The 26,425-nt window shown below is 51.6% G+C and overlaps 3 protein-coding genes across 12 annotated transcripts in view; 1 reads left to right on the top strand and 2 right to left on the bottom strand.

Annotated features, from left to right (window-relative positions):
* The first annotated feature begins 268 nt into the window (after positions 1-268).
* APOC3 (apolipoprotein C3) lies at positions 269-3,898 on the top strand. Of its 3 annotated transcripts, none has more exons than XM_001090312.5 (4): positions 269-954; positions 1,570-1,637; positions 1,773-1,896; positions 3,593-3,898. In XM_001090312.5, exons 2-4 carry the CDS (start codon positions 1,583-1,585, stop codon positions 3,711-3,713), a joined length of 300 nt encoding a protein of 99 aa, XP_001090312.3. In that variant the 5' UTR covers positions 269-954; positions 1,570-1,582; the 3' UTR covers positions 3,714-3,898. The 3 variants fall into 3 exon arrangements, with proteins under 3 accessions (XP_001090312.3, XP_077820501.1, XP_077820502.1); XM_077964375.1 differs by lacking the exon at positions 269-954 and adding an exon at positions 1,017-1,365; XM_077964376.1 differs by lacking the exon at positions 269-954 and adding an exon at positions 1,029-1,345.
* A 2,703-nt stretch (positions 3,899-6,601) lies between these two features.
* APOA1 (apolipoprotein A1) lies at positions 6,602-8,478 on the bottom strand. Its single transcript, XM_028834006.2, has 3 exons — positions 8,181-8,478; positions 7,852-8,008; positions 6,602-7,262 (listed from the first exon to the last, which is right to left on the bottom strand). Exons 1-3 carry the CDS (start codon positions 8,221-8,223, stop codon positions 6,659-6,661), a joined length of 804 nt encoding a protein of 267 aa, XP_028689839.1. The 5' UTR covers positions 8,224-8,478; the 3' UTR covers positions 6,602-6,658.
* A 7,303-nt stretch (positions 8,479-15,781) lies between these two features.
* Positions 15,782-26,425, bottom strand: part of SIK3 (SIK family kinase 3) — a 299,785-nt gene continuing 289,141 nt past the window's right edge. For all 8 annotated transcript variants that reach the window (XR_013404311.1, XM_077964365.1, XM_028834008.2 and 5 more), the window contains 4 exons: positions 19,146-19,309; positions 17,836-17,968; positions 16,750-16,920; positions 15,782-16,000 (listed from right to left, as the gene is read on the bottom strand). Coding sequence is in view for 7 of the 8 variants with exons in the window: in XM_077964365.1 (XP_077820491.1) it covers positions 16,763-16,920; positions 17,836-17,968; positions 19,146-19,309 (455 nt within the window). In the remaining variant the exon portion in view is untranslated. The remainder of the gene's footprint in view (positions 16,001-16,749; positions 16,921-17,835; positions 17,969-19,145; positions 19,310-26,425) is intronic.

Genomic DNA, 26,425 nt, shown 5'->3' on the forward strand with positions numbered 1-26,425 from the left:
TCTGTGCCCTCTCCTCACCAGACCTTGTTCCTCCCAGTTGCTCCCACAGCCAGGGGGCAGTGAGGGCTGCTCTTCCCCCAACCCCACTGAGGAACCCAGGAAGGTGAACGAGAGAATCAATCCTGGTGGAGGCTGGGGAGGGCCCGAGCCATGAGACCAGCTCCTCCCCCAGGGGATGTTATCAGTGGGTCCAGAGGGCAAAATAGGGAACCTGGTGGAGGGAGGGACAAAGGCCTTGGGCTCTGAGTGACCTTGGCCCTTCCCCACCGACTCCTGCCCTGCACTCAGGAGGAGGCAGTGGTGGGGCACACAGGGGTGGGGGCGGGTGGGGGCTGCTGGGTGAGCAGTGCTCACCTGCCCGGATTGAAACCACAGATGGATGTGCTGGGAGGAGCTGTGAGGGCTCAGCCCTGTCTCCAGGCCTGCCGGAGCCACTGCTGCCTGGTCTTCCGTGCCTTTACTCCAGGCACCCCCCAGCCCAACCCACCCGCTTGTTCTTAAATCTGAAGAAGTTCCTCACCCCTCTACTCCAGGCTGTGTTCAGGGCTTGGGGCTGGCGGAGGCAGGGGCCTAAAATTCCAGTGTGAAGGGCCGAGATGGGCCCGAGGCCCCTGGCCTATGTCCAAGCCGTTCCCCCTCTCACCAGTCTCTCCCTGGGGAGCCAGTCAGCTAGGAAGGAATGGGGGTACCCCAGGCCCACCCCTAGTTCCTGAGCTCATCTGGGCTGCAGGGCTGGCGGGACAGCAGCATGGACACAGTCTCCTGGGGATTTCCCAACTCTCCCGCCAGCTTGCTGCCTCTGGCCGCCCTGCCTCAGGCCCTGGTCTCTGATCAGCAGGTGACCTTTGCCCAGTGCCCTGGGTCCTCAGTGCCTGCTGCCCTGGAGACAATATAAAACAGGTCAGAACCCTCCTGCCTGCCTGCTCTGTTCATCCCTAGAGGCAGCTGCTCCAGGTAATGCCCTCTGGGGAGGGGAAAGAGGAGGGGAGGAGGATGAAGAGGAGCAAGAGGAGCTCCCTGCCCAGCCCAGCCAGCAAGCCTGGAGAAACACTTGCTAGAGCTAAGGAAGCCTTGGAGCTGGACGGGTGCCCCCCACCCCTCATCATAACCTGAAGAAAATGGAGGCCCGGGAGGGGTGTCACTTGCCCAAAGCTACACAGGGGGTGGGGCTGGAAATGGTTCCAAGTGCAGGCTTCCCCGTCATTCTGCAGGCTTAGGGCTGGAGGAAGCCTTAGACAGCCCAGTCCTACCCAGACAGGGAAACTGAGGCCTGGAGAGGGCCAGAAAGCCCCCAAAGTCACACAGCATGTTGGCTGCACTGGACAGAGACCAGTCCAGACCGCAGGTGCCTTGATGTCCAGTCTGGTGGGTTTTCTGCTCCATCCCACCTACCTCCCTTTGGGCCCCTCACTAGTCCCCCTTCTGAGAGCCCGTATTAGCAGGAAGCAGGCCCCTACTCCCTCTGGCAGACCCAGCTCAGGTCCCACCTTAGGGGCCATGCCACCTGTCCAGGGAGGGGTCCAGAGGCATGGGGGCCTGGGGTGCCCCTCACAGGACAATTCCTTGCAGGAACAGAGGCGCCATGCAGCCCCGGGTACTCCTTGTTGCTGCCCTGCTGTCACTCCTGGCCTCTGCCAGTAAGCACTTGGTGGGACTGGGCTGGGGGCAGGATGGAGGTGGCTTGGGGATCCCAGTCCTAATGGGTGGTCAAGCAGGAGCTCAGGGCTCGCCTAGAGGCCGATCCACCACACTCAGCCCTGCTCTTTCCTCAGGAGCTTCAGAGGCCGAGGACACCTCCCTTCTTGGCTTCATGCAGGACTACATGCAGCATGCCACCAAGACCGCCAAGGATGCACTGACCAGCGTCCAGGAGTCCCAGGTGGCCCAGCAGGCCAGGTACACCCGCTGGCCTCCCTCCCCATCCCTCATGCCAGCTCCCTCCATTCCCACCCGCCCTGCCCTGGTGAGATCCCAGCAATGGAATGGAGGTGCCAGCCTCCCCTGGTCCTGTGCCTCTTTGGCCTCCTCTTTCCTCACAGGGCCTTTGTCAGGCTGCTGTGGGAGAGACGACAGAGTCGAGACTGCGTTCCTCCCGGGTCCTTCCTTTCTCCCCAGAGCAGTTCTAGGGTGGGCCATTTTAGCCCTCATTTCCATTTTCCTTTCCTTTTCTTTCTTTTTCTTTTCTTTTCTTTTCTTTCTTTCTTTTTTTTTTTTGAGATGGAGTCTCCCTCTGTCACCCAGGCTAGAGTGCAGTGGTGCGATCTCAGCGATCTTGGCTCACTGCAACCTCTGCCTCCCAGGTTCACCCCATTCTCCTGCCTCAGCCTCCCAAGTAGCTGGGATTACAGGCGTGCCACCACATCCAGCTACTTTTTGTATTTTTCTCAGAGACGGGGTTTCCCCATGTTGGACAGGCTGGTCTTGAACTCCTGACCTCAGGTGATCTGCCTACCTCGGCCTCCCAAATTGCTGGGATTACAGGCATGAGCCACTGCGCCTGACCCCATTTTCCTTTTCTGAAGGTCTGGCTAGAGCAGTGGTCCTCAACCTTTTTGGCACCAGGGACCAGTTTTGTGGTAGACAGTTTTTCCATGGGTCAGCGGGGATGGCTTGGGGATGAAACTGCTCCACCTCAGATCACCAGGCATTGGATTCTCATAAGAAGCCCTCCACCCCGACCCCTGGCATGCGCAGTTCACAACAGGTTTCACACTCCTGTGAGAATCTAATGCCGCCTAACCTGATAGAAGGCGGGGCTCGGGCGGTATTCCTCTGTCACCCATCACTCACTTTGTGCTGTGCAGCCTGGCTCCTAACTGGCCATGGACCAGTACCCATCTGTGACTTGGGGGCTGGGGACCCCTGGGCTAGGGGTTTGCCTTGGGAGGCCCCACCTGGCCCAATTCTAGCCTGGGTATGAGAGTGCTTCTGCTTTGTTCCAAGACCTGGGGCCAGGGTGAGCAGAAGTGTGTCCTTCCTCTCCCATCCTGCCCCTGCCCATCGGTCCTCTCCTCTCCCTACTCCCTTCCCCACCTCACCCTGACTGGCATTGGCTGGCATAACAGAGGTTGTTTATAAGCATTCTTAATCCTCAGAACCGGCTTTGGGGTAGGTGTTATTTTCCCACTTTGCAGATGAGAAAATTGAGGCTCAGAGCGATTAGGTGACCTGCCCCAGATCACACAACTAATCAATCCTCCAATGACTTTCCAAATGAGAGGTTGCCTCCCTCTGTCCTACCCTGCTCAGAACCAGGATATACAACTCCAGGGGATACTGTCTGCACAGAAAACAATGACAGCCTTGACCTTTCACATCTCCCCACCCTGTCACTCTGTGCCTCAAGCCCAGGGGCAAAAACATCTGAGGTGACCTGGAGACGGCAGGGTTCGACTTGTGCTGGGGTTCCTGTAAGGGCATCTCTTCTCCCAGGGTGGCAGCTGTGGGCAGTCCTGCCTGAGGTCTCAGGGCTGTTGTCCAGTGAAGTTGAGAGGGTGGCAGGGAGAGCCAGTGGGGACATGGGTGTGGGTCCCATAGTTGCCTCCAAAGGAGTTCTCATGCCCTGCTCTGTTGCTTCCCCTTACTGATTTAGAGGCTGGGTGACCGATGGCTTCAGTTCCCTGAAAGACTACTGGAGCACCGTTAAGGACAAGTTATCTGGGTTCTGGGATTTGAACCCTGAGGCCAAACCCACTCTGGCTGAGGCTGCCTGAGACCTCAATACCCCAAGTCCACCTGCCTGTCCATCCTGCCAGCTCCTTGGGTCCTGCAGCCTCCAGGGCTGCCCCTGTAGGTTGCTTAAAAGGGACAGTATTCTCAGTGCCCTCCTACCGCACCTCATGCCTGGCCCCCCTCCAGGCAGGGTGTCCTCCCAATAAAGCTGGACAAGAAGCTGCTATGAGTGGGCCGTCACAAGTGTGCCATCTGTGTCTGGGTATGGGAAAGGGCCGAGGCTGTTCTGTGGGTAGGCACTGGACGGACTACAGGTCAGGCAGGCCTGGGGTCCAGCGCTCTATCCACCTTCTGGTAGCTGGGCAGTCTCTGGGCCTCAGTTTCTCCATCTCTAAGGTAGGAATCACCTTGCGTACCCTGCCTTCCTTGACAGGTTTGTGCGGAAGGTCAAACCAGACAATAAGCTTGCTGATACTTTGATAAACTGTTAGGTGCTGCACAACATGACCTGAGTGTGTGCCGTATGCCAGCCACTATGCCTGGTACTTAAGTCATCATCAGAGTTGAGACTGTGTGTGTTCACTTAAAACCGTGGAGCTGACCTCCCCTATCCAGGCCACCTGGCCCTCTTAGGCACAGGGGAGGGGAGGAGGCCGGATGCGCTAGAGGTTAGAGTAAGATGCAACGAGGCGCTAGTCTTAGCTCCACCCCTTGGTATCAGCCTCAGTTTCTTACATGTAAAGTGGATACAACCATATCCCCTCCACTGTAGGCCTGCCATGAGATTGAAATGAGAGAGCGTTCGAACCGTTTGGCACAGCACCTGCGTGTAAAGATGCCTGATCAATGTTGTCATCATTACAGTTGAGCTGACTGGGCCCTTGGGACCTGGACTGGAGTGGCGGGGGGCGGTGTCCTGGGATCCAAAAAGGAGCACAAGATCTCCCCCAACAGAGGCTGCTTCCTTTGTGTCCCCACCACCCAAAAGATGTTAGGTCAGAGAGCCCCAGAGCTGCAGATGGCTTGAGTAGGGCTCCACTCTTCAGATGAAAAAACTGTGGCCCAGAGAGGCAAAGGCACTTGGCCAGCATCACAGAGCCAGCACGTGGCAGGGCCAGACCTTGAGCCCAGGTCAGCTGCGAGTATTCTGCTCAGTTGGTGCAGAAAACAGTTTTGTCGCTCCTGTGTCAGGTGTTAGGGACTCCTTTACAGATCTCAGTGGCATCGGTGTATCCAGCCCCACCTGGAGACTGCTTTCTTCTGGAAATTCCCCAGGGCTTCTCTCTGAGCCGAGATCTCAGCACCCGTATCTGGAAAATGTTCCCACCCAGACCTGGCTGGATGACTGCTGTTGTAGCTCTGGAAGGTTAGGAACTAAAACGCCCGCTCCTTTACCCAGGGGGTAGTTAAGATACACTGGAGATGGGGACATGGATATGGGCAGATTATCCAGGGCCTGCATGAGTGGGTGAAAGGCCCTGCAGAGAGAGGGTAGGGAAGGCTGTACAAGCGCACTGCCCAGATCTGTGAAGCCACATGCATGCATGCGGGGACATTCAGACATGAGTGCAAGGAGGGACTGTGACCAGGGAGGTCATGTGACAATACATAGGCATGCCTGCACACCCATGTGAACTTGAGTGCCAGGCCACACACTCTTTTTTTTTTTTTTTTTTTTACCTGGAGTCTTGCTCTGTTGCCCAGGCTGGAGTGTGGTGGCATGATTTCAGCTGTGACCTCTGCCCCCTGGGTTCAAGCAATTCTCCTTCCTCAGCCTCCCTAGTAGCTGGGATTACGGGTGCAAGCCACCACGCCCAGCTGATTTTTTGTATTTTTAGTAGAGACAGGGTTTCACTATATTGGCCAGGCTGGTCTCAAACTCCTGGCCTCAAGTGATATGCCCGCCTCAGCCTCCCAAAGTGCTGGGATTACACGCTTGAGCCACCGTGCCTGACCCACACACTCTTTTTAATAATCATGGATGGCCAGGGGTGCAGGGTCTAAAAAGCACTGCCTAGCCCATCCTGTTGTTCACTGGGCAAGCGACGTCACATCTCCAGGTTTCAGCATCCTCATCCATGCTGTGCCTCTGATGGCAATCTAGCCAGGATGGGAGGAAGGAAGGATGCAGTGAGATCACAGATATGAGAGCATCTCGGAAATAAAAATGTACCTGCAAGAGGTGGTGGTGATTTTTCTGACTCAGGCCAGCTTCTGCCAGGGCTAGCGGAAAGAGGGGGTGGCATGGCATGGAGCCGGTGGCATGGCATGGAGCCGCAGCGGGTGGAGGGCTGGCTTACACTGCCGTGCCTGAGGAAGCGGTGGCTGTTTCTGGGTGGGATGGGAGTAGTGGGAGGGGGATACTGGCCTTGTGAGAAGAAAAGGGAAGTGTTCGAGAAGTTTTTGAATTCATAAAGGAGGAGGCGCTCAAACTCCAAGCACTTCACTTGCACCCGGGGCCACACCCCAATCCCAGTGACTCCCTGAGGCCGCCCCGCTCCGTCCCGCCCCGCCCCGCCCCGCTGACAGCGACTGGGCTGGAGAAGGCTCTGTACGGAACACCTCTGGGGACGGGGAACCCACTGCTCCCAACTAAAGCAACCCTGTTTCCTGTCCTGCCCCAGACAGGGCTGCAGGCCTTGTCTGAGTCCCTTTCAGGGCAGCTGGCCTTGGATTGTCTGTGGCTTTGCCTGGTCCACTGTGACTTCCTTTCTACTTGAGCCTTGGTAAGGCAGACTCTACTCCCTCACTCGTAAGCAGCCAGGCGTCCAGCAGGTCCTCCAACGTCGATCTTGGCCCTAAGACGCCCAGTCTGGGCACGGAGTTGTTGAACTCCGGCTGGAAGTCCCTGCTCCAGGGCCAAAGGCCCCATCCGGGCTCCCCCGATGTCCCCGCACCCCCCTCTATTCTCCCAAAAGAAAGAAGCGGCTTCCCACTTCGGAAACGTTTATTCTGAGCACCGGGAAGGGGGGCGGCGGCGGGCGCCTCACTGGGTGCTGAGCTTCTTAGTGTACTCCTCCAGAGCGCTCAGGAAGCTGACCTTGAAGCTCTCCAGCACGGGCAGCAGGCCCTGGCGGAGGTCCTCGAGCGCGGGCTTGGCCTTCTCGCTGAGCGTGCTCAGATGCTCGCTGGCCTTGGCGTGGTACTCGGCCAGGCGGGCGCCGCCGTTCTCCTTGAGCGCCTCAAGGCGCGCGGCCAGGCGCTGGCGCAGCTCATCGCTGTAGGGGGCCAAATGCGTGCGCAGCGCGTCCACGTGGGCGCGCGCGCGGTCGCGCACCTCCTCGCCCAGCGGGCTCAGTTTCTCGTGCAGCTCGTGCAGCTTCTGGCGCGTGCCCTCGTGGAGCTCCGCGCGCAGCGGCTCCACCTTCTGGCGGTAGAGCTCCATCTCCTCCTGCCACTTCTTCTGGAAGTCGTCCAGGTAGGGCTGCACCTTGGCCTTCACCTCCTCCAGATCCTTGCTCATCTCCTGCCTCAGGCCCTCTGTCTCCTTTTCCAGGTTATCCCAGAACTCCTGGGTCACCGGGCCGAGCTGTTCTCGCAGCTTGCTGACGGTGGAGGTCACGCTGTCCCAGTTGTCCAGGAGCTTTAGGCTGGGGCGTGAGACAGAAGGGTTGAGGGCTGGCCTCCCAGCGCCCCAGCCTACCGGGGTGAGCCCTGGGCAACACCTGTTCGCGGAGGTGCAGTGGCCTTGCGTTTCCAGTACACGCTCAACCAAAACCCCTGCCCCGCCAGGCCATGCCCCTTTGTGCAGCTGGACCGAGGCACAGAGAGGAGCTAAGAAGGAGACAGAGCTGGGACTGGTGCCCAGTTACGTTGGTCACCAAAGTGGGCCCTTGAAGGACCTCGCTTCTATGCCTCCAGCACATTCGCCTCTCCGAAGACAGCCCACACTCTTGCTGGGCAGGGGTAGAGGAGGTGGTGAAGAAGGGAAAGGGGTCTGCTACACTTGCAGGCACAATGTGGCACTGTGATCACAGATCGGGCAGCCCTGGTCTGTCCTTTGCAAGGGGGCATGGGCTGTGACCCTGCATAGGGATCCCATTCCGGTTTCTCCATCCAGACCATCTGTGGGACCCAGCTCATCAGATAGTAGGTGAGGACTCGGCCAGTCTGGCTTCAACATCTTCCCACAGGCCTCTGGCCCCTGCCCCTGCCCTCAACCCCAGGCTGGGTCCTTACTTTAGCTGTTTTCCCAAGGCGGAGCCTTCAAACTGGGACACATAGTCTTTGCCGCTGTCTTTGAGTGCTTCCACGTACACAGTGACCAGGTCCTTCACTCGATCCCAGGGGGTCTGTGGGGGTTCATCTTGCTGCCAGAAATGCCGAGCCTGGCTCCCTGAGGGTGGGAGGGGAGACCCAGATCAGGCCAGCTGTGGGCTGAGATCTGAGCCAAAAGGCCAAGCTTGGAGGTGGGGGAGAGGGCGCTGCCTCTGCCCAGGAGGGTGGGCCACAGGGGTTTGGGGAGAAAGCCCCCCGATGGTTGGCTCCCTAGGCTGGGGGACACCTACCCGTCAGGAAGAGCACGGCCAAGGTCAGCACCGTAGCTTTCATCCTGAAGGGCCGTGGGGGACCTGGAGGAGAAGAAGGGGCTGGTTGAGTGGGGGGCCTCTAGCATGCAGAAGCCCGGTGCTCCCCCATTCATTGCAGCAAGGTGAGGAGAAGGGCGCAGAGTGGGAGAAGACCTCAGGTACCCGGAGGCCCGGCCTGGAGCAGGGCCTGACCCTCGAGCTGGGGAGCCAGAGTCACCCGGAGCAGGGAGCAGGACTCACCTCCTTCTCGCAGTCTCTAAGCAGCCAGCCCTTGCGGGGCCTATTTATGTCTCCAGCCAGGGGCTGGGCTGGGAGGCAGATAAGCCCAGCCCCAGCCCTGTTGCTGCTCACGGGTCCTGGCAATGTGGAACTTAAGAGTTCAAGGATCAGCTCTGTCCTTGGGGCTGGGCAAATAGAGTGGGCAAACAGCAAGCTGCGGGGGCTGCAGGGCAGGGGTCAAGGGTTCAGTGGGGGCGGGAGGGGAGTGTCTGCAGGCTTGCAGGTCCCTGGGGTGGGGTCGGGGTTCCCTGCACTCATCCCTTCCCCTCCATGGGAGTGTGTGGGCGGTTGCCATTGTCCATTGTGTTGACAGAGGAGGGGGTGGAGGGACGCTGGGACTCCTCCACCCAGGAGACCTCCTCCCCCACCATCCTGCATTCCAGGGAGACTACTTCACTCCCCTTCCCCTTCCCCCCGTCCTGTCCTCCCACCAGTGCGCTTCTTTAGTCCCCAGCAGGTCCTCCAGGCCTCTCTCCAAGCCTCCCAAACTGGTAAACCTGGGGAGAGGGGAGAGCGCTCCGTGGCTCCCAGACTGAGGTTTCGGAGACCTCTTGCATCAAAACACTCTTGAGACTGATTCAGAGCTGCCAACTTTTAATTCTGTCTTGTAAAGATATTGTAAAGACCATCACTTCAAAAAGGAAAGACTTGAACAAAAAAAGGGCATAATCTCAGAATTACATTACAGAATTGAAGCCCCTTAGATTGAAGACGTCTCCCTTCGCATTGTTCACACTTACATTTGATCACGCACAGGTGAGACTGGATCTCAGCCCTCGGGAAGCCCTGGTGTGGGGAGAAGACCCTCGGGTAAGGAAGTGGCAGGAGACCACCTTTCTCATTTCACTTGGCCTCCATCTTGCTGGAGGAAGATTGTGGGCAAGTTATGTAATCTCTCTGAGCCTCAGTTTTTTATCTGCAAAATGGGGCAAGAATGGTCAGGGTTTTTGGAGGCCCCTGAGACAGCCTGTGAACGTAAAGTGCAGTGTGTCCGTTCGTGTTTGCAGCATCATCTTGTCAGGTTTCTCCTGGAAGGCCCAGACCTCCCCCAGCAGGTTACTGACAGGACCTGAGTCCTAGAGCCCGTGATGCAGGCTGAGAAGAACTGTGAGATCACTCCAGCCCCTTCCCACGCCACCATCTCACAGATGAACAGACTGAAGAGCACGGAGGGACTTTGCCCAAAGGCTCTCATCTCTCAGGGAGTTAGACGCAAGGCTGGACCTAGAACCCAGTCTCTGGACTTAGGATGCAGGGCAGACATGTGCCCTGTACCATCACCCCAGGAAACTCCCTAACACTACAAACCAGCCTGACATCTCTGTTTACCAGATCAGGGAGTGGTCGGCCTCATGCCTTTCACTTCAGAGAAGATTCTGGAGCCAGAAAACCTTAGATTTGAATCCCAGCTCTGCCACTTACTAGCTGTGTGACCCTGGATGAGTTACGATGCGTCACCTCCCCACACATCAGTTTCTGATTGAAGATAATGATAGAACATGCCATCGCCCAGAGTTACGGCAGGGGTTACTGTGTGGCAAGCAGAATAACGCTCCCCAAAGATGTCCACATACTCATCCCTGGAACCTGTGGCTTTGCTACCTTCCATGGCAAAAAAAGATTTTGCCAGTGTGATTAAGGACCTGGAGATGGGGTGGTTGGCCTGGATTCTCCAGGTGGGCCCATTGTCATCACAGGGGTCCTTAGTTATACAAGAGGGAGGCGGGGCCTCAGAGTCAGAGAAGGAGATGTGAGGATGGCAGCGGAGGTCAGACTCATGTGACTGCTGGAAGGGGGCCATGAGCTGAGGGGCATGGCCAGCCCTTCCCTAGAAGCTGGAGAAGGCAAAGGATTTTCCCCTGTAGCCTCCAGAAGGAGCACAGCTCTGCTGGCACCATGATTTTAGCCCAGTGTGACCCATTTTGGACTTCTGTCCTCCCTAACTGTAAGGTAATAAATTTGTATCGTTTTAAGCATGAAATTTGAACATATATGCAAAACTGTTAGAAAGGTACCTCGCACTTAGTAAACAGTAACTATTGTGTTTTCTAGAATCCCAGTTTCTGGTATTGTATTCCCTTATTCCCAGTACACTTGCTGTATCAGACCTGAGACCTCAGCTTCTGCAGCAGGCGTGAAGGCAGCAATCCCACATTTCTCTGCTTGACCTTAACTTGCAGTTGCTGAGATATGGGTCTTTCCCAGGACTGAAGGGGCCCCAGATGTCTGTGGGACTGTGTAGACAGGGAGGTGGCCTTGGTGAGCCGTCAGCCTGGACTGCCTACTTAGCCATCCCAGCTGTCTGTAGCTCTAGAAAGTGGGAAGGTGGCTGGTCCCCTGCTGGGACAGCTCACAGGTGTCTCAGGCCAAGAGAGCATCTTTTCTTTTGGAGGGTAGAGTTTGCCCCAGTCAGCACATGGGGGAACTCCTGTGGTTGTACTCCAAGATACTTGCCAGTGTTTGACCCTTCTCTTTGGTTTGTTACTAAAAGGATTGTTATGGCTAAACCTAGTATTTAACATTTGCACAGTTCTTTAGTGGCCAAAGCACTTTCACAACTTAGAATATCCCTATAAGGCTGGAGGCCAGATTTTACCCTTGTGATTTTTGCCTGTGGGAAAACTGCAGCTCAGAGCTGCCCTGCATCCTTCAGCTGTTAACTATGTAGCACTGGCAGGGGTGGGAATCGGGAGGCCTGGCTTCTAGTTTTTTGAGGGTGGCCTTGCACCCTTGCGGAGCCTGCAGCCTTTGCAGTCTGATCAGGGACTTCTCAGTTTCCTGGCTCGGGGACTGCAAGGCGTCAGGATAGGGGGTGCTGTTGAACAGCATCTTACCAAGCAGGCAGTTTCCTTTTTTAAATATACTTATTCACCAGGGCGGCTACTCCATTTTATTGCAAGGTATTTGGCTTAAACTCGTCCAAGGCCCCTTTACTAATGTTTTGGAAAGGAAGGAAGTCTTTCTGGACAGAGCTGATGGAAAAACTCACAACAACAAACTGGGTTGATGACACACTCAGACTCAGGGTCCAGCCAGGCATTGTTCAAGGTGCTCAGTGGCCATGGGTTGGACTGTTCAGTGGCTGCGGGGCCCACAAAGTAGGCCTCTGTTTCCACCCACTTCTCTCTCTCATCTTGGGAGCCTCCAGAGCGACTGCTCCTGAACAGGGTTACCAAGTCCTGGCCCTGGATGCCCTGACATGTGCGAAAGTGTTGGCAGTGACTGCAGGAGTGGATTTTGCACAGAAAGATTAGCAACTCCTTTCACAATTTATGTCCCAGCATACTGGTCCGTCTGTATCGGGAGGACTCTGTCCCCTGCTAGGTCTGGCACCTATTTGCTCAGTGAATGGCACTGGCACGCTAAAGGGAGGGTCACCAGCCTGGTCATACGGAGGAGTGGGTCCTGGGAGGGGAGGCAGTCTCATACCAGCCCCTGCTCAGAACATTTCTTCTGGGAGCATGTGGTGTCAGCCAGAATGAGAGTTAGGGAGGGGAGGTGCCGACTGAGCAGGGGAGACAGGACCCCCACCCCCACTATTTGGCAATTTTGCTGCAGCCCCAAGTTAGACCCGTGGGTGGGGCACTGCAGCCAACTATGCAAGATTCTCTCCTGCCCTCCTGCTTAGAAAAGACTAAGGCCAGGACAGAGCTCATCTTTGATCAGCAGGAGGGAAGCACAGTAGCCCTGTGAATTCTTGATCTTTGCAGTTGGTGTGGGGTGAGGCTGGCACAAAGTCAGAAAGAAAATCATGCTCTACATGGTTTTCTGTCAGCATGGCTCCTGTTTTCTGGAGCTGAGCTCTCCAGTCTGTGTCCAGGAGCCAGTGCCCTGCTTCCTCCAAAAGCTCACCCTCCCTCTGGTCCAAAGGCACCCTGGCTGATTTTAGGAGGGAGTGGCATCTATTACAATAGGTGCTACAATTTGCTGGAAGGGATCTGGGTATTATCACTGTTTGGTTCTAGAGACTCACCTAGTCCTCCCTGAGAGCATACACAGACTCAGGAGTTTTAGAAGACCCTTCTTGAGAAGGCTGTTTTCTTCTCTAAATGGCCCTACAGCAACTTTCTAGCCCCTCCACAGACTTGTAGTCTTTCTTTTCTTTCCAGGAATGCAGTGGTGCGATCATGGCTCACTGCAGCCTCAAACTCCTGGGCTCACATGATCCTTCAGCCTCAGCCTCCTGAGCAGCTGGGACTACAAGCATCTGCCACTAAGCCTGGTTAAGTTTATTTTTTATAGAGGTGAGGTCTTGCTATGTTGCCCAGGCTGGACTCGAACTCCTGGGCTTACGTCATTCTCCTGCCTCAGTCTCCTGAGCAGCTGGGGTTACAGGCGCGTGACACCATGCCCAGTTTGGAAGGCTTTCTAAATTCCCACCTCTCATTCTTCCTTCTGTGAACTCAGATGGTGTTTCCAGCTTCAGTAAGCTTTCTTCATAGAAGCCTTCAACCACCTGTCTCTTAGCCATGCCTGGAAACTTGCTGGAAACTCTATCCTGCCCTTGGAAGTTCACGTATGGATAAAGGGAAAAACTATAGGAAAATCCCACCCCTGCCCTGCCTTTTTTTTTTTTTTTTTTGAGATGGAGTATCCTGCTGTCACCCAGGCTGGAGTGTAGTGGTGCAATCTTGGCTTGCTGCAGCAACCTCTGCCTCCTGGGTTCAAGCCATTCTTCTGCCTCAGCATCCCGAGTAGCTGGGACTACCGGTGCCCGCCACTACACCTGGCTAATTTTTGTATTTTTAGTAAAGACGGGATTTCGCCACATTGGCCAGGCTGGTCTCGAACTCCTGACCTCGGGTGATCCACCCACCTCGGCCTCCAAAAGTACTGGATTTACAGGCGTGAGCCACGCCTGGCCCCTCCCTTTCTTTCCAAATACTTATTTGGCTGTCCTTTCATTCGGCCAATGGAGGTCACGTCATGAAGGGTCCAGCCTGTGTCCACTCTTTGAGGATCTTTCCCTCTACTCTTCAAAAGTGCCCTTTCAAGGAGCTGTTTTCCACCTGGCCCGGCAAATTCAAATGCTCCCTTCTGATGGGGCAGAGTCTGAGCTGGGTGCCCAGGGACACAGTGTGAAGCAGAGTTCAGGCTTCTAGAGAATGTGAGTTTCATAAGGGTGAGATGAGATCATGAATCACTCAAAGCCCCACCCTAAGCCTGGCAGACCTCTCCAGCCTCCACTGCTCCAGCTCCCACTTACCTGAGGCTTCTCCTAACTAGACTCCAAACCACAGGCAAATAATCGATCAGCCTAAGAACACAATCAGGCTTCAATCTACACAACCTCCTACTGTCCAACTAAGTAACCAAGTTGTAAGTAAGTGCCTCACAAAAGGACAAAAGGAAGGACAAAAGGTCTTAGTAACTTGAGTCTGCAGATTTTTTTTAATCCTTTTTAGTTCAACATAAAATGAGAAAGAAAAAAAAATACTTCTGACGTTTTCAAAGAACAGAAATAGGAAAGTATGTTCATATACATTCAACATATACTGCGCATATTGGTTACTACAATACAAAGCAATGAGTTGTTTTTTTTTTAAAGTGTAGTTTGCAAGATGGCACGGTTAGTAGGCTCACTGGCTTTCTTCTGGTGTTGCTGGAGGGTGCAGTCTGCTCTCCCATACATACAGTACCATGTAAACAGATCAGGCTGAGCACGTGGTGGTGGTAGGGCAGGTTGGGGGCATAAGAGCTGGAACAAGCGCAGATAAGTCAACAGCTTTTAGGGCTTTCTTGGTAAGCCCCCTTCTGGTGAGTAGTTGGTGACCCCACCAAGTGGGGGGGAGACTGGGACCATGGAAACATGGGACAGCTCCCAGGAAAGGCTCTTGCACTGCAGAATTCCACTCAAGGGATATTGGGTCCAGGAGCCAAGCTGCCAGTATCAGTGGAGAAGGACAAGGTGCATGGAGATCCTGCCAGCAACATCAGGATGGCCATGCCGGGCACCTGCTTTCCTCTGTGCAAATTCAGGATGAAAGACTAGGAGGGGACTCAGGACCTCTTGTTCTGCTTTCCCAGAAAAAACAAGGGTGGAGAGTCAGAGTATTCAAGGTCTCTCTCTTGTTTTGAAGATCAGAGGGAGATAACCCAGACCCTCTCTCAGCCCCAGCCAGCAGAGAAGACTTTGGTTTCTAACAATGAAGAGAAATAAAGATAACACAAACAATAGCTATTGCGTATGCACTGCTTCAGCTGGGGAAAGGAGACCACTGCATCTGTCACTGGCACAAGTAAGAGCTGTTCACAATTACAATGCCTAAAGGAAATACTTTGAACAAAAGGTGCAAGTCACAATTCAAATAGAACAGAATCTGGTTAAACATTTCTCATTTAAACAAAAATTCCTTTTCTCTTTATTAATAATGATAATAACAATAGTATCAACATTTACCAAAAACAATTTCTACATGATCAAGAATTAAAATATAGGGGCTGAGGGTGCCCAGTGGGGAAGAGGGGGTTAGGAGAGAGGCAGGGCCCAAGGCAACCTACTACACTTCTTGCCTGTGACAAAGAGGCTGAAAGGGGAGAGCATATATATATATATATAATATATATACACACATATAATATATATATTATATATATACACTTATATATATGGAGAAACAATCCTTTTTATAGCACAATATAAAATGAGAATGAAAGATGTCACAGAAAGCATAGTGCACTGCTGTCGGGTGTTCAGTCCATAGATAAAACCAGCAGGATGATAAAGGCAACCAACTTTCCAGGTTACAAGAGGGGAGCTGAGTTATCCACCAAAAGCAAAGGCTCAAATTGAGACATTCTAACTGGCAAACCATCTATGCCAGGTCACTCTCAGCCTCCGTGCTAAACTCGTCATATGATCTTGGCTGGGACAGACATGTTTTCCGTGGATCCCAGCAGTAAAGACCTCTCTGGGTTCCAGGCTTGGGGGTTTCTCTTTTTTTGTTCTTTTTGTTCTCTAAGTGCCAGAAGCCGTCACCCTTCCTCTCTCCCTTTGCCTGCCATTAGGATTCCAGAGGATGGCATCCTTTAGTATTTGCTTTTGGAGAAGAGCAATGCAGGGGGATGGAGGGTGCTCTGCTGATGAAGGCTAGGGAGGGAGTGGCCCTGAGGCCCCTGGCCTCTGAACTCTAACTGCTTTGCTCTCCTGTTTCAAAAAAGGAACGAGAGGAAAAAAAGGAAGAAAAAGAAAGTAAATGACCTCCAGAAGAAAACATACCAAAAACAAAACAAAACACAAACCCCCAAACACAACAAAAAAACCACCAACTCAAATATACTGTCACAAAAGATGAAGAACGTGGATTTCCTTCCTGTTTATTTCCTTGGTGACTTGGTCATACAAGCAAACATGGCAAAACCCTCTCAGAACCCAAAAGAACAGCACACGGCTGAACCAAATGTGAGGAAAGGAGCTGTGATATTTTGGGTGGAGAGAAACACAAGGGCGATTTGGCGCAACGCTGCAAGATACTGTGGGTTTACGATCAACCTTTTCATTCCCAAGCTGTACACAAAACCTGGAATAAAGCAGACACAGAGAAGAATTAGTTTGAAAAGAGACTCAAATATTCCATTTAAAACTTTTAAAAAAATGGAGCGGGTTCGCTTTTCCTCAGGTGTTCAGGCAGCTTGCCATACTGAGGCTCTGATGTGGATTTGCCAAGTGGCTTCCCTTTCATCAGGCCTCTTCTGTCAGAGATTTTCCAGATACAACCCATGGTGCCTGCTGTGTACTCTCTGCATTACTCCAGCCGAACGAGCCAGTTTCCCCACTCTTTCTACCATGGGCCTCTCATCACACATTTCCCTGGTCTGGAATATCCTGCCACTTGCTTCTGTACGGCCTTAAAAAATATGGCTGGACATGTTTTCCTGCTAGGTTTTGTCTTTTAGACTGAATTTAAGGACTTCCTCCTTTCCTTATTACGCTGGCCAGAGGTCACCTCCACCCTCTGGAGCCGTAGCTCACTGCTGTCTCTATAAAGGCTACAGCACCTATAACACGAGGCGGGTCTTGTGTCTTATTCCCCATAACCGAACCAAGAGACTGTCTTTAGCATTTCTTCTGCACACCTCCACCCCTACCTCATGCCCTAAAACTAGCAGGGTAGTTAATGCAAAGCAAGAAACTGTGAAGGCCTCGAGGGGAGGCGTGGCACTGTCGACTGCACTGGCCACCACAACACACGCGCTGAAGCTCCCGATGGGATCGGGAGCGGGCACTGGGCCACAGGGCTGGTTTGGCCCTGGCCAGGGTGACACTCACTCTTTGTTTCTTGTTACACGCCTGCCTGCTCCATGCTGAAGGAGACTTCGGGGTGCTTGTAGCTGAGCAGAATGTCTGTAATACACGTAGATGGATAGCAAGAGGAGTTTAAATGCTGGCTGCCATCACTCAGGTCTGGGTGCTCATGACCTCCCAGGCTTGCCCCACATTCTGCAAGACCAAAAAGAACATGAGGTTGGCAGGGAACTGGGGGGCTAGGAGAGCAAGGGGGAGACAGAGGAGGAATCGAAGGCAACCTGTCTGAGCATCCCACAGCCTGACTCCCAGCCCTGAATTCTAGCTCACAGCAGGCCCTCAAGGTGTTGAGTGACAATGGGCGGGGGCCAAGATTCTTCCTGTATTCTCTGCCTGTTCCGTTTTTGCCCTTTTCCTTTGCCCTTTCCCATCCTTAGGTAAGATCAACTACTATAGTGTGAGAGAAGATAGAGGACTCCTTCAGAAAGGACCACCTCTTAAACGGTGAAAGGGACAATGATTTTACTGCCTGCAGGCACCCGTTCCTGGCACTGTCTGTGTTCCAGACATTGTGCTAAGCACTTTATACTCACTAAGCCAGGCAGCCCTCAGAGCACGATGTAGGATAAAGGCTTTGTCGTTTTTGCCACTTTATAGATGAGGATCTCGGGGTCCAGAAAGCCAAGTGCCTCGCCTGCAGAGCCTGAAAAGGACAGCCTTGGGACTGATGGCAGACCTGTCCTGCCCAAGGCCTATGCCTATTATTTGTTATGACACCCTCCCTCAACTGGCTCCAAGGAGAGCCAAAAATGTGCCATTAGGACCTGATGCCCTCTAAGCAGAACCGGAGAAAGTGATTGAAGGCGTATCATCACAGAGATGAGACAGGAATGGGAGAGCCCTGTGCCATCTGGCCAGAGGCCACACCTCCTTTACACACCCGCACTCAGGGAAGACCAGTGGGGAAAGGGGCTGTGTCCAGAACGTGTGGGATGCTGTGGCTCTACCTCTCCATGAGCTCTTCCTACCGAAGAGGGGAGCAGTCACGGAAGATGGAGGGAGGCCCCTCCAGGAACTTCTCTGGAGTGCCCCATGCATAAGGCTCCTCACCCTCACTTTCCCCATCCTGAAACTGCTGGCTGCCCATGAGCGAGGACTGACTGAGAACTGCATCCGACATCCGGGCAGAGCTAAGTGCTTTCCCAGCCACAAGACTCATTCCTGGCAAGTTATCCAGCTGTACCTGCAGAAAACAGTTAAGAGAAGAAATAAGCACACCAGAGAAGGCACCACTCTCAGGCAACCCCTAAAGACAGCTGGTCCTTCTGAAGGAGCCCAGGCAAAAGACAGCCTGGGGCCCCCGCTCCAGCCTCCTTCCTCTACAGCACCACCCAAAGGGGGCGCTCCACAGCCGCAGTGTGGGAAGCTGCCTGGCTTTCCCCTGTGGGTGGTGAGGGTGGTGCGGATGTGGCAAATCTCAGCTGGTGGGGACACCTTGACACCTACATGGCTTTCTAAAACCAGGTTTCCGACCTCTCCCCATCTCCACTGGGACTTTGTCTTAGGAACAGCACGATCCAGTCACACTCTGCAGTGATGGAAATGTTCTCTCTCTGTCCTGTCCAATATGGTAACCAGTAGCCACAACTGACTACTGAGCACTTAAAGTGTGACTGAGGAACTGAATTTTTAATTGTTTTTAATTTTAATTGGTTTAGATTTGAATAGCCACATGTGGCTAGTCTAGTAACTAGTGCCACCCTAGGAAAACAAAACTGCTGAGGCCCACCAGTTCCCCTGATCTGAGTAAGCTCAATGTAGCTGCTGAAAAATAACCAGAAGCTTATGGGCTTATTTGCTGGGGCCTGAGTTTAGACTAAGAAGAGGTTTAATAATCAAAACTACAGGGAACAGATGGCAACTATTTCTGATTCTTTGGTCTAAAATTTGGAGCACAGATTCTACTTGAATTAAGGTTTGGTCTGTTAGGGTGACTCAAAGAAATGCTCTCAAGGTGGGCGGATCACTTGAGGCCAAGAGTTCGAGACCAGCCTGGCCAGTATGGTAAAACCCCATACCTACTAAAAACACAAAAATTAGCCAGGTGTGGTGGCAGGCACCTGTAGTCCCAGCTACTCAGGAGGCTGAGGCACAAAATTCACTTGAACCAGGGAGGTGGAAGTTGTAGTGAGCTGAGATTGCGCCACTGTCCTCCAGCCTGGGCGACAGAGTGAGACTCCGTCTCAAAAAAAAAAAAAAAAAAAAAAAGACGAAGAAAAGAAATGCTCCCCACAGTTTCCAGAAAGTCTGGATGCCGACTGAGGAGAGCGGCCAAGAGAGGCTACCCCACATCACTATGCTCTGTTTCAAGGCTGGGACTGGGAGGATCCACCTCTGCGCAGCAGGAGGGACCAACATACATAAGCATCGTCGCTGTTCTGGATCGTGTGGTGTCTCTGGAGGGCCCGGGGCCTGGGGTGCTCATGGACAGAAGGGCGTGCTGGGTACCCGAGCCCATTGTGATCCGGCAGCTCCACTGCTTGTCCTGGAGAACTTCTATCCATGCAGTTCCCTATGACAGGCTCTGAGGAGGCACAGCAGAATAGAGTCAGTGGGGCGGAACTTCTCCCAGCACTGCAAACTCCCATCCAAGAAATGTCTTGCAAGGGACTATGGGCAAGGCTGAGGAGACCGTGTACACTAACTGCTAATCCTCAGCCGGTGGTCACGGCTGAGAGGAGCCTGGACCAGCCCTCCAAAAGATGAGCTGTAGGGGAGGGGGCCACACCCTTAGGGAAAAAAATCCCACATAACAGGGCATGGCTGGACCCCACTGAACCTTCTCTTCTTTCATTTCTCTGTTGAATTAACAGTGATCTGTTCTCAAACCTAGATGCACATGAGAATTACTCTCAGAGCTTTCAGGACGCTCTAGCCTGGGAGGATGCGTCTGTTCTGCGGCTGCCTCCTGTCTCCTCCCCCGGTGACCTCAGTGTACCACACTGCTCCTCTCCTCTTTCTACTTCTGTAACTGCTGCTTCTGACTCCTTTGATGGCCCCCCTACCCTTTCTAAGCAAGTACTCTCCACATTTTTGTCCTTGACCTTCTCTCTCCCCATACTTACTTTGGCAACATCATCTGTTTTCATGGCTGTACTGTCTTTATGTAAAGAATTACTGAAGTGCTCCTTTAAGCCCCAGATCCATACTTCCAGCTACTTACTAGGTATCTTTCCTTGGATATCTAACCAGCATGTAGCACTTGCCATGTCCAGTTCCAAACCCATCCACTTCCCCCATAACCTACTACTCCTTCAGACATTGTTGTATTGATGCCTCATTTTCCAAATCTTCCAGGCATAAGCTCTCGGGGCCACTATTGATTCCTTACTCCTGGTACTGAATCTACCTCTGCAATGCTGGTCACTTCAATCCCTTTGTTGCCAATCTCATGGAAACCTGATTACCTCTTTCCTGGATTATTTCGCTAGACTCATAACCAATCCCTCATTACTACCCTACAGAGACCAACCATTCTGTAGTCCACTTTTGTTTTACAACACTGCCCCCAGCTATCTTCCAATCAGTGTCTCATAATCCCCTCTCCACACATTCTAAGCTCTAGTCAAATGGGACCACTTAACTGTCCCCCATCTATGCACAATTCTATGCATTTGCTCTCATTGTTCCTTCTATCTGCAAATAACTGATTCTTCTGCCTCCATTCCTGCCAATCCAAAGCAACTCATCATTCTATGTTCATATCAAATGCTATTGTCTTTATTAAACTTTTCCTTTCAAACAGAAATAGATCATTTCTTCCTTTAAACTTCAAAAGACTTTGTGTCTGATTGCTCTAACATTATCCTTGGTACCATGTTCAATTATGTACTTAATCATTCACATTAGACTATAAATTCTTTGCAGGCAAGAACTATATCTCATGTATGTCTGTGAACCTTCAGTGTTCTAGAACACTGTCCTATACCCATTATGATCTCTTTCACTGATGTCAGTAAATGCTCTTTAGGCCGGAAGTGTATAATCCCAGCACTTTCGGAGGCCGGGGCAGGTGGATCACCTGAGGTCAGGAGTTCGAGACCAGCCTGGCCAACATGGCGAAACCCTGCCTCTACTAAAAATACAAAAATTAGCCAGGTGTGGTGGTGTGCACCTGTAGTCCCAGCTACTCAGGAGGCTGAGGCAGGAGAATTGCTTAAACTCAAAAGGCAGAGATTGCAGTGAGCCAAGACCATGCCACTGCACTCCAGCCTGGGCAACAGAGTGAGACTCTATCTCAAAAAAGAATAATAAAAATAAATGCTGTCTTAATATGGGCTACTATCCTGTTAGAGCATGCAACTCTATAGATTAGAATTGGAGAGAAAGAGGAATGAGTACTTTTTCTTGATCAAGGATAGTCAAGAAGACTATCAAAGCCACACCTATGTTGACAGGATCCTCCTGGTAGCACTTCTGACTTCAGTCTTTAAAAGCCTGGGACTTGAAAATAAGTTGTATTTGCTTGGTTGGTGTTCTAAGTTAATGCTTCTTGGAAACTACTGAGCTTATCTTGGATGAACTGACTCTCGGTGGGACTAAGTTTAAAAAAAAAAAAAAACTCTTAATAGCAAACACAGCTCTAATGCTAACTGTGCCATTCCAATGATCTATTTGAATAATGAAAGCAAAGCATACTTCTTGACTGTTGGGTAAAGGATTTCAGGTCTCTGTATTTAAATGGTTTTCTATAATGATTAAGGTTAGGCTTGGACTTAGGGGCAGAGGCAGGATGGAGGGGGAGAGAAGCTAACTGACATGCACATTGCTAGTAATGTAAGACATTCTGGAGAAAATTAGAGGAGAAGGGAGCTTCCCAACTACCAAAGATGATGGCAAGTGAGAAATCTTTTGAAAGTTCTCTGAGCAAAGAGGTAAAAGGAACAGCCAGAAGCCAACTCTTTTGCTACAGCAAGCTAAAACCAGCAGAGAGAAGAAGATGAAAGAAAACCTACACCAGGATGGCCGGGCGCAGTGGCTCACGCCTGTAATCCCAATACTTTGGGAGGCCGAGGCGGGTGGATCATGAGGTCAGGAGATCGAGACCATCCTGGCTAACACGGTGAAACCCCATCTCTACTAAAAATACAAAAAATTAGCCGGGCGTGGTGGCGGGCGCCTGTAGTCCCAGTTACTCGGGAGGCTGAGGCAGGAGAATGGTGTGAACCCAGGAGGCGGAGCTTGCAGTGGGCCAAGATCACGCCACTGCACTCCACTGCACCCCAGCCTGGGCGACAGAGGAGACTCCCGTCTCAAAAAAAAAAAAAAAAAGAAAGGACACCAGGACTCGCTCTGTGGGATTAGCCCGCCCGTCCTACCCACTCTGCCCAATTCCTCTCAGTGGGCATGGCTTGCATGTTCGCGCCAGGGCCAACCAAAAACCACTGGCAGGAAGTGGTGCAACATGGTTATGCAGGAGTGAGGAAATGATGATTCTGTCTGCTTTGCCAAGAAGCAATGCAAGCAGCCGCTTCTTACTTTTTCAAAAACCTATATTGTCTTCTTTGATAGCTAACATCATCTACTCAATTCCTTGGGGTGCTTTTTTCCTTTAAGCCTGATTATATAGTTGGATGCAAATCTCATCAGTTGCATCTCTTTGCTCTCTGCAAGGACAAACATGAGTGCTCTCCAGTTTAAAGATTTTTAAAAGATCATTACTAACCATGAGGAAACAGCAAAGCTAACACAATGTATACAGTCCTGGTTGGAGCCTTCCTGCCTCTTCTGGAGGCCTCAGTGTTTTGGTTTGTCTGCCGTGTCTTTTAAGGGTCTTTTCCCTCCCTCTCTCAGAACTTGTTTTCATTCCTGAGAACGGGGCCTCTGCAAACCAAAACACCCACCACTCACCTTTGCGCTCTGCCTTGTCTGCTGTCTTCCCCACCTTCAGGTCTGATGCCTGTAGGCACCAAGACAGAACAAGCGACTGCCTGACAAACCACGTGGGGGGTCTTCCCAGAGCTCATTCCTCAGCCAAGCTGGAGTTGAGCACAAGGGTCATAAGCGCAAGCTCTGGGGTCAGGAAGACTTGGCCGTAAATCCTGGCTTCCCGGCTTCCTGAGGAGCGGGAGCTTGGGTGAATTATCCTGCTCTGCTGGGTCTTCGTTATCTGTACAACAGGACTGACTCAATGGGTGTGGAGTGCTTCATAGAGGTTACTGCATTGTAAAAGCTCAATAAAGTCTGGCATGATTTTTATTCAGCTTAGAAATGTTATTTCTGAGTGCATAAGGGCGTACTGAGTCAGCTGACAAAAACAAACAAGGAAATAGATTTAATTACAGAGCCCTGCTTGCAGAATTATGAGGGACAATTTACCCATATGTAAATGAACAAATGACTCGGGGAAACTTTAATTTCCAAGAGAAGCCTCTGATTCAGGACAGACAAATGTGAGTTAAAAACCAGATGAAAAAGAGCATTAATAGGAGTCAGGGGATACACCAGGGTTCTGAATGCTCAAGTTTCAGTATCATCAGTAGGTCAAAGACATGGAAGCTAGCATCTTTCACTTGGCAGCTGTGCTTGGAGGGCGCAGAGTGGGCAAAGAGGTATAAAGGAAAAAATATATGACCAGGGGATCAGAAAACTTGAAGTCAGGACCCAGCTCCCTCACCAGGAAAGTACACAAGTGTTGGCAAATCTTTCAGCTTCTCCTCAAGGTTCCTGATCTGAAAAATGAGGGTTGTTTGGGGGCTCAAAAAGACAACACATGTAAAAGAGTCTTTAATCAACTGTAAAAGACCAAGTAAGTCAAGTCTGATTTTTGGTTAAGAATGCGGACCCTGAGTTTAGAAGTCCTTTGTGACACTCCATGAATGAGACCCTATTGACCATTTTGGGGGGTATAAACAGACTAACTCACTGCCCAAGGAACATGAGATTGAGGATCAAATCTTTGACAACCCTTTATGCCAATTCAGCAGCTACCAAAGGACATAGAAATCATGGAGGAAAGACGGTTCCCCAGAATTACATGCTCGAATTTATCAAACTAAAGCTAAGAGAGTGCAGAGGTAGGATGATTGTCCGATCACACAGGGGGGAAAATGCACAAACGGACACAATGCACACCACTCACCTGCCCGGGGAACTTTGGGGCAACTTGCACAATTCTCTATTGAATCTGTCAATGTTGACTCGTCCTTACTCACTTACTGGGTTTTGAGAGAAAATGGGAGCAATGACGTGCCTGCATACTCCCCTTAAAGGCTCTGGGGTAACTCCTCTGACTCTGTCAGCATTTTACTGAGTAATAATGCTGAGGCTGACTGAGCTCAGAGAAGAGGATGTGGTTTTCTTTGTGAGTTCCAGTTGGTAATCTCATTATGCTGCTGTATTTATTTGCAAAGTCAAAAAAATCAAGTGTATGTACCACTATAGAAGACAAACCTTGTTTTTCCTCCTAGGGTGGCAGGCAGGGAGATTACAGACAGCATGGGGCATGTGAAATCTGACACTTCTCCAAACCTTTGGCATGCTGCCTGCTCAGTGCTCTCACAGTGCCTGGCCTCATACTGGCTGGTGGCAAATTGCCATCAAGGAAATAGGTAACCATGGACACTAATACGATGGCATCTAATTTTCCTTTACTAATACCAACATGGCTGGGTGTGGTGGCTCGTGCCTGTAATCCCAGCATTTTGGGAGGCCGAGGAGGGAGGACTGTTTGAGCCCAGGAGTTCAAGATCAGCCCCAGCAACACAGCAAGACCCCATCTCTACCAAAGGGAAAGAAAAAATTAGCTGGGTGTAGTAGCACACACCTGTAGTCCCAGCTGCTCAGGAAGTTGAGGTGGGAGGATTGCTTGAGCCCAGGAAGTCGAGGCTGCAGTGAACCGTGGTTGTACCACTGCACTCTAGCCTAGGTGACAGAGCAAGACCCTGGCTCAAAAAGTAACTAAATAACACCAACAATCCCTGTTCATCTACCCTTAAGAAATGCTAAGAAGATCACATTAGCTCTGCTCTTCTTAATGATACTTCTTGTAGCACTCAGTACCTAGCACTTCATAGCAAAGCTGTTTATGTGCTTGTTTTACATCCCCCGGTAGAGTAGAAGCTCCCTGAGGACAGGTTCTTTATCCTTTCATCTCTGCATTCGCACAGCACCTACAGTAGAGTCTTGTGCAACACAGTTGAGATGGAGACCATTAAAAGAAACAGCAGGCATTCCTTCCTGGCCAGAATGGCTGAGAAGAGTAAGCTCCTCCACTTGCCTGCAGGGCGGTGGGGGCACAGCATTATAAGCCTTTCATGACAAAAGTGAACAGTAAATTATCTGATGATTTTTTCGGTAAAGTAAAAATGTAACCTCTGAAGTTTTCAAAAGAAACTTGAAGGCCAGGCATGGTGGTTCATGCCTGTAATCCCAGCACTTTGTGAGGCTGAGGTGGGTGGATCACTTGAGGTCAGGAGTTCAAGACCAGCCTGGCCAACATGGTGAAACCCCGTCTCTACAAAAAAAGTTAGCCGGGCGTGGTGGTGCACGCCTATAATCCTGGCTACTCAGGAGGCTGAGGCAGGAGAATAGCTTGAACCCAGGAGGTGGAGGTTGCAGTGAGCCAAGATGGTGCCACTGAACTCCAGCATGGGCAACAGTGTGAGACTCTGCCTTAAAAAAAAAAAAAAAAAAAAAAAGAAGAAACTTGAGTTTTTTTCATGGTACAGCTTAATCTAGACGATGCATTTTAGAAAACCTCTGTCCTTACCTTCTACTAATGCCTTCATGTACACTGTACTTCAAACCAACCAAGCCTGCTGCCGTCCTTGGAAAAATTCCTTTAGACAGTCTCACCCATTGTTCTTTTCTCTTGCTTCTCCTCTAGATCCAAATGGCAAATCTTCTTCATCCGCCAGGACCCAACCCACAAGCTACTTATTGCTGGAAACCTACCTCATTCCTTGGATTGAACTAATCTTTCCCTCCTCTGGTGTGCCCACAGCACTTGCACCAACAGTGGGTACTCAACAGACTAGCATGCCTGCTGAAGAAGGGGTCCTCTGACAATCAGGGGACAATGGGGAATTATGCTCTCCAGACTTTCTATACATTGAAGTCACACAGGAAGGAAGGTAAAGAGAAACTAGAGAAAATAATTTTTGAAGAAAAACATTTCAAGAAGTATTGAAAGTACACGGTGACACAGGCTGGGGCAGGGGTGGAGGGCAGAAGCACTGTTTGCTGTAGCTGTGCTCCTTCCTCAGTGCCCTGCACACCCGGGACTTGCTCAGTGAGCCTCTCTCTTGTCAGTGACAGCTAGTGTGAGTACTCTTATGTTCAGGTGCCACTCAATACCTCTTGACTTTGGGGACAAATTACTTAATCTCTGTGCCTCTGCTGTTACACTGGTAAATGGGAATAAGAGTTGGTTATTCTAGGGTTGTACGGTTGTTGTGAGGATTAAATGAATCTGTATGTGAACAGCATTTGGTGACTGGCACATGGAAGGCACAATAGAAATGTTGAGCTTGGCCGGGCGCCGTGGCTCACGTCTGTAATCCCAGCACTTTTGGAGGCCGAGGTGGGCGGATCACAAGGTCAGGAGATCGAGACCATCCTGGCTAACACGGTGAAACCCCGTCTCTACTAAAAATACAAAAAATTAGCCGGGTGTGATGGTGGGCGCCTGTAGTCCCAG

Source organism: Macaca mulatta, chromosome 14, assembly GCF_049350105.2.
Source record: "Macaca mulatta isolate MMU2019108-1 chromosome 14, T2T-MMU8v2.0, whole genome shotgun sequence".
Classification (NCBI taxonomy): Eukaryota; Metazoa; Chordata; class Mammalia; order Primates; family Cercopithecidae; genus Macaca; species Macaca mulatta.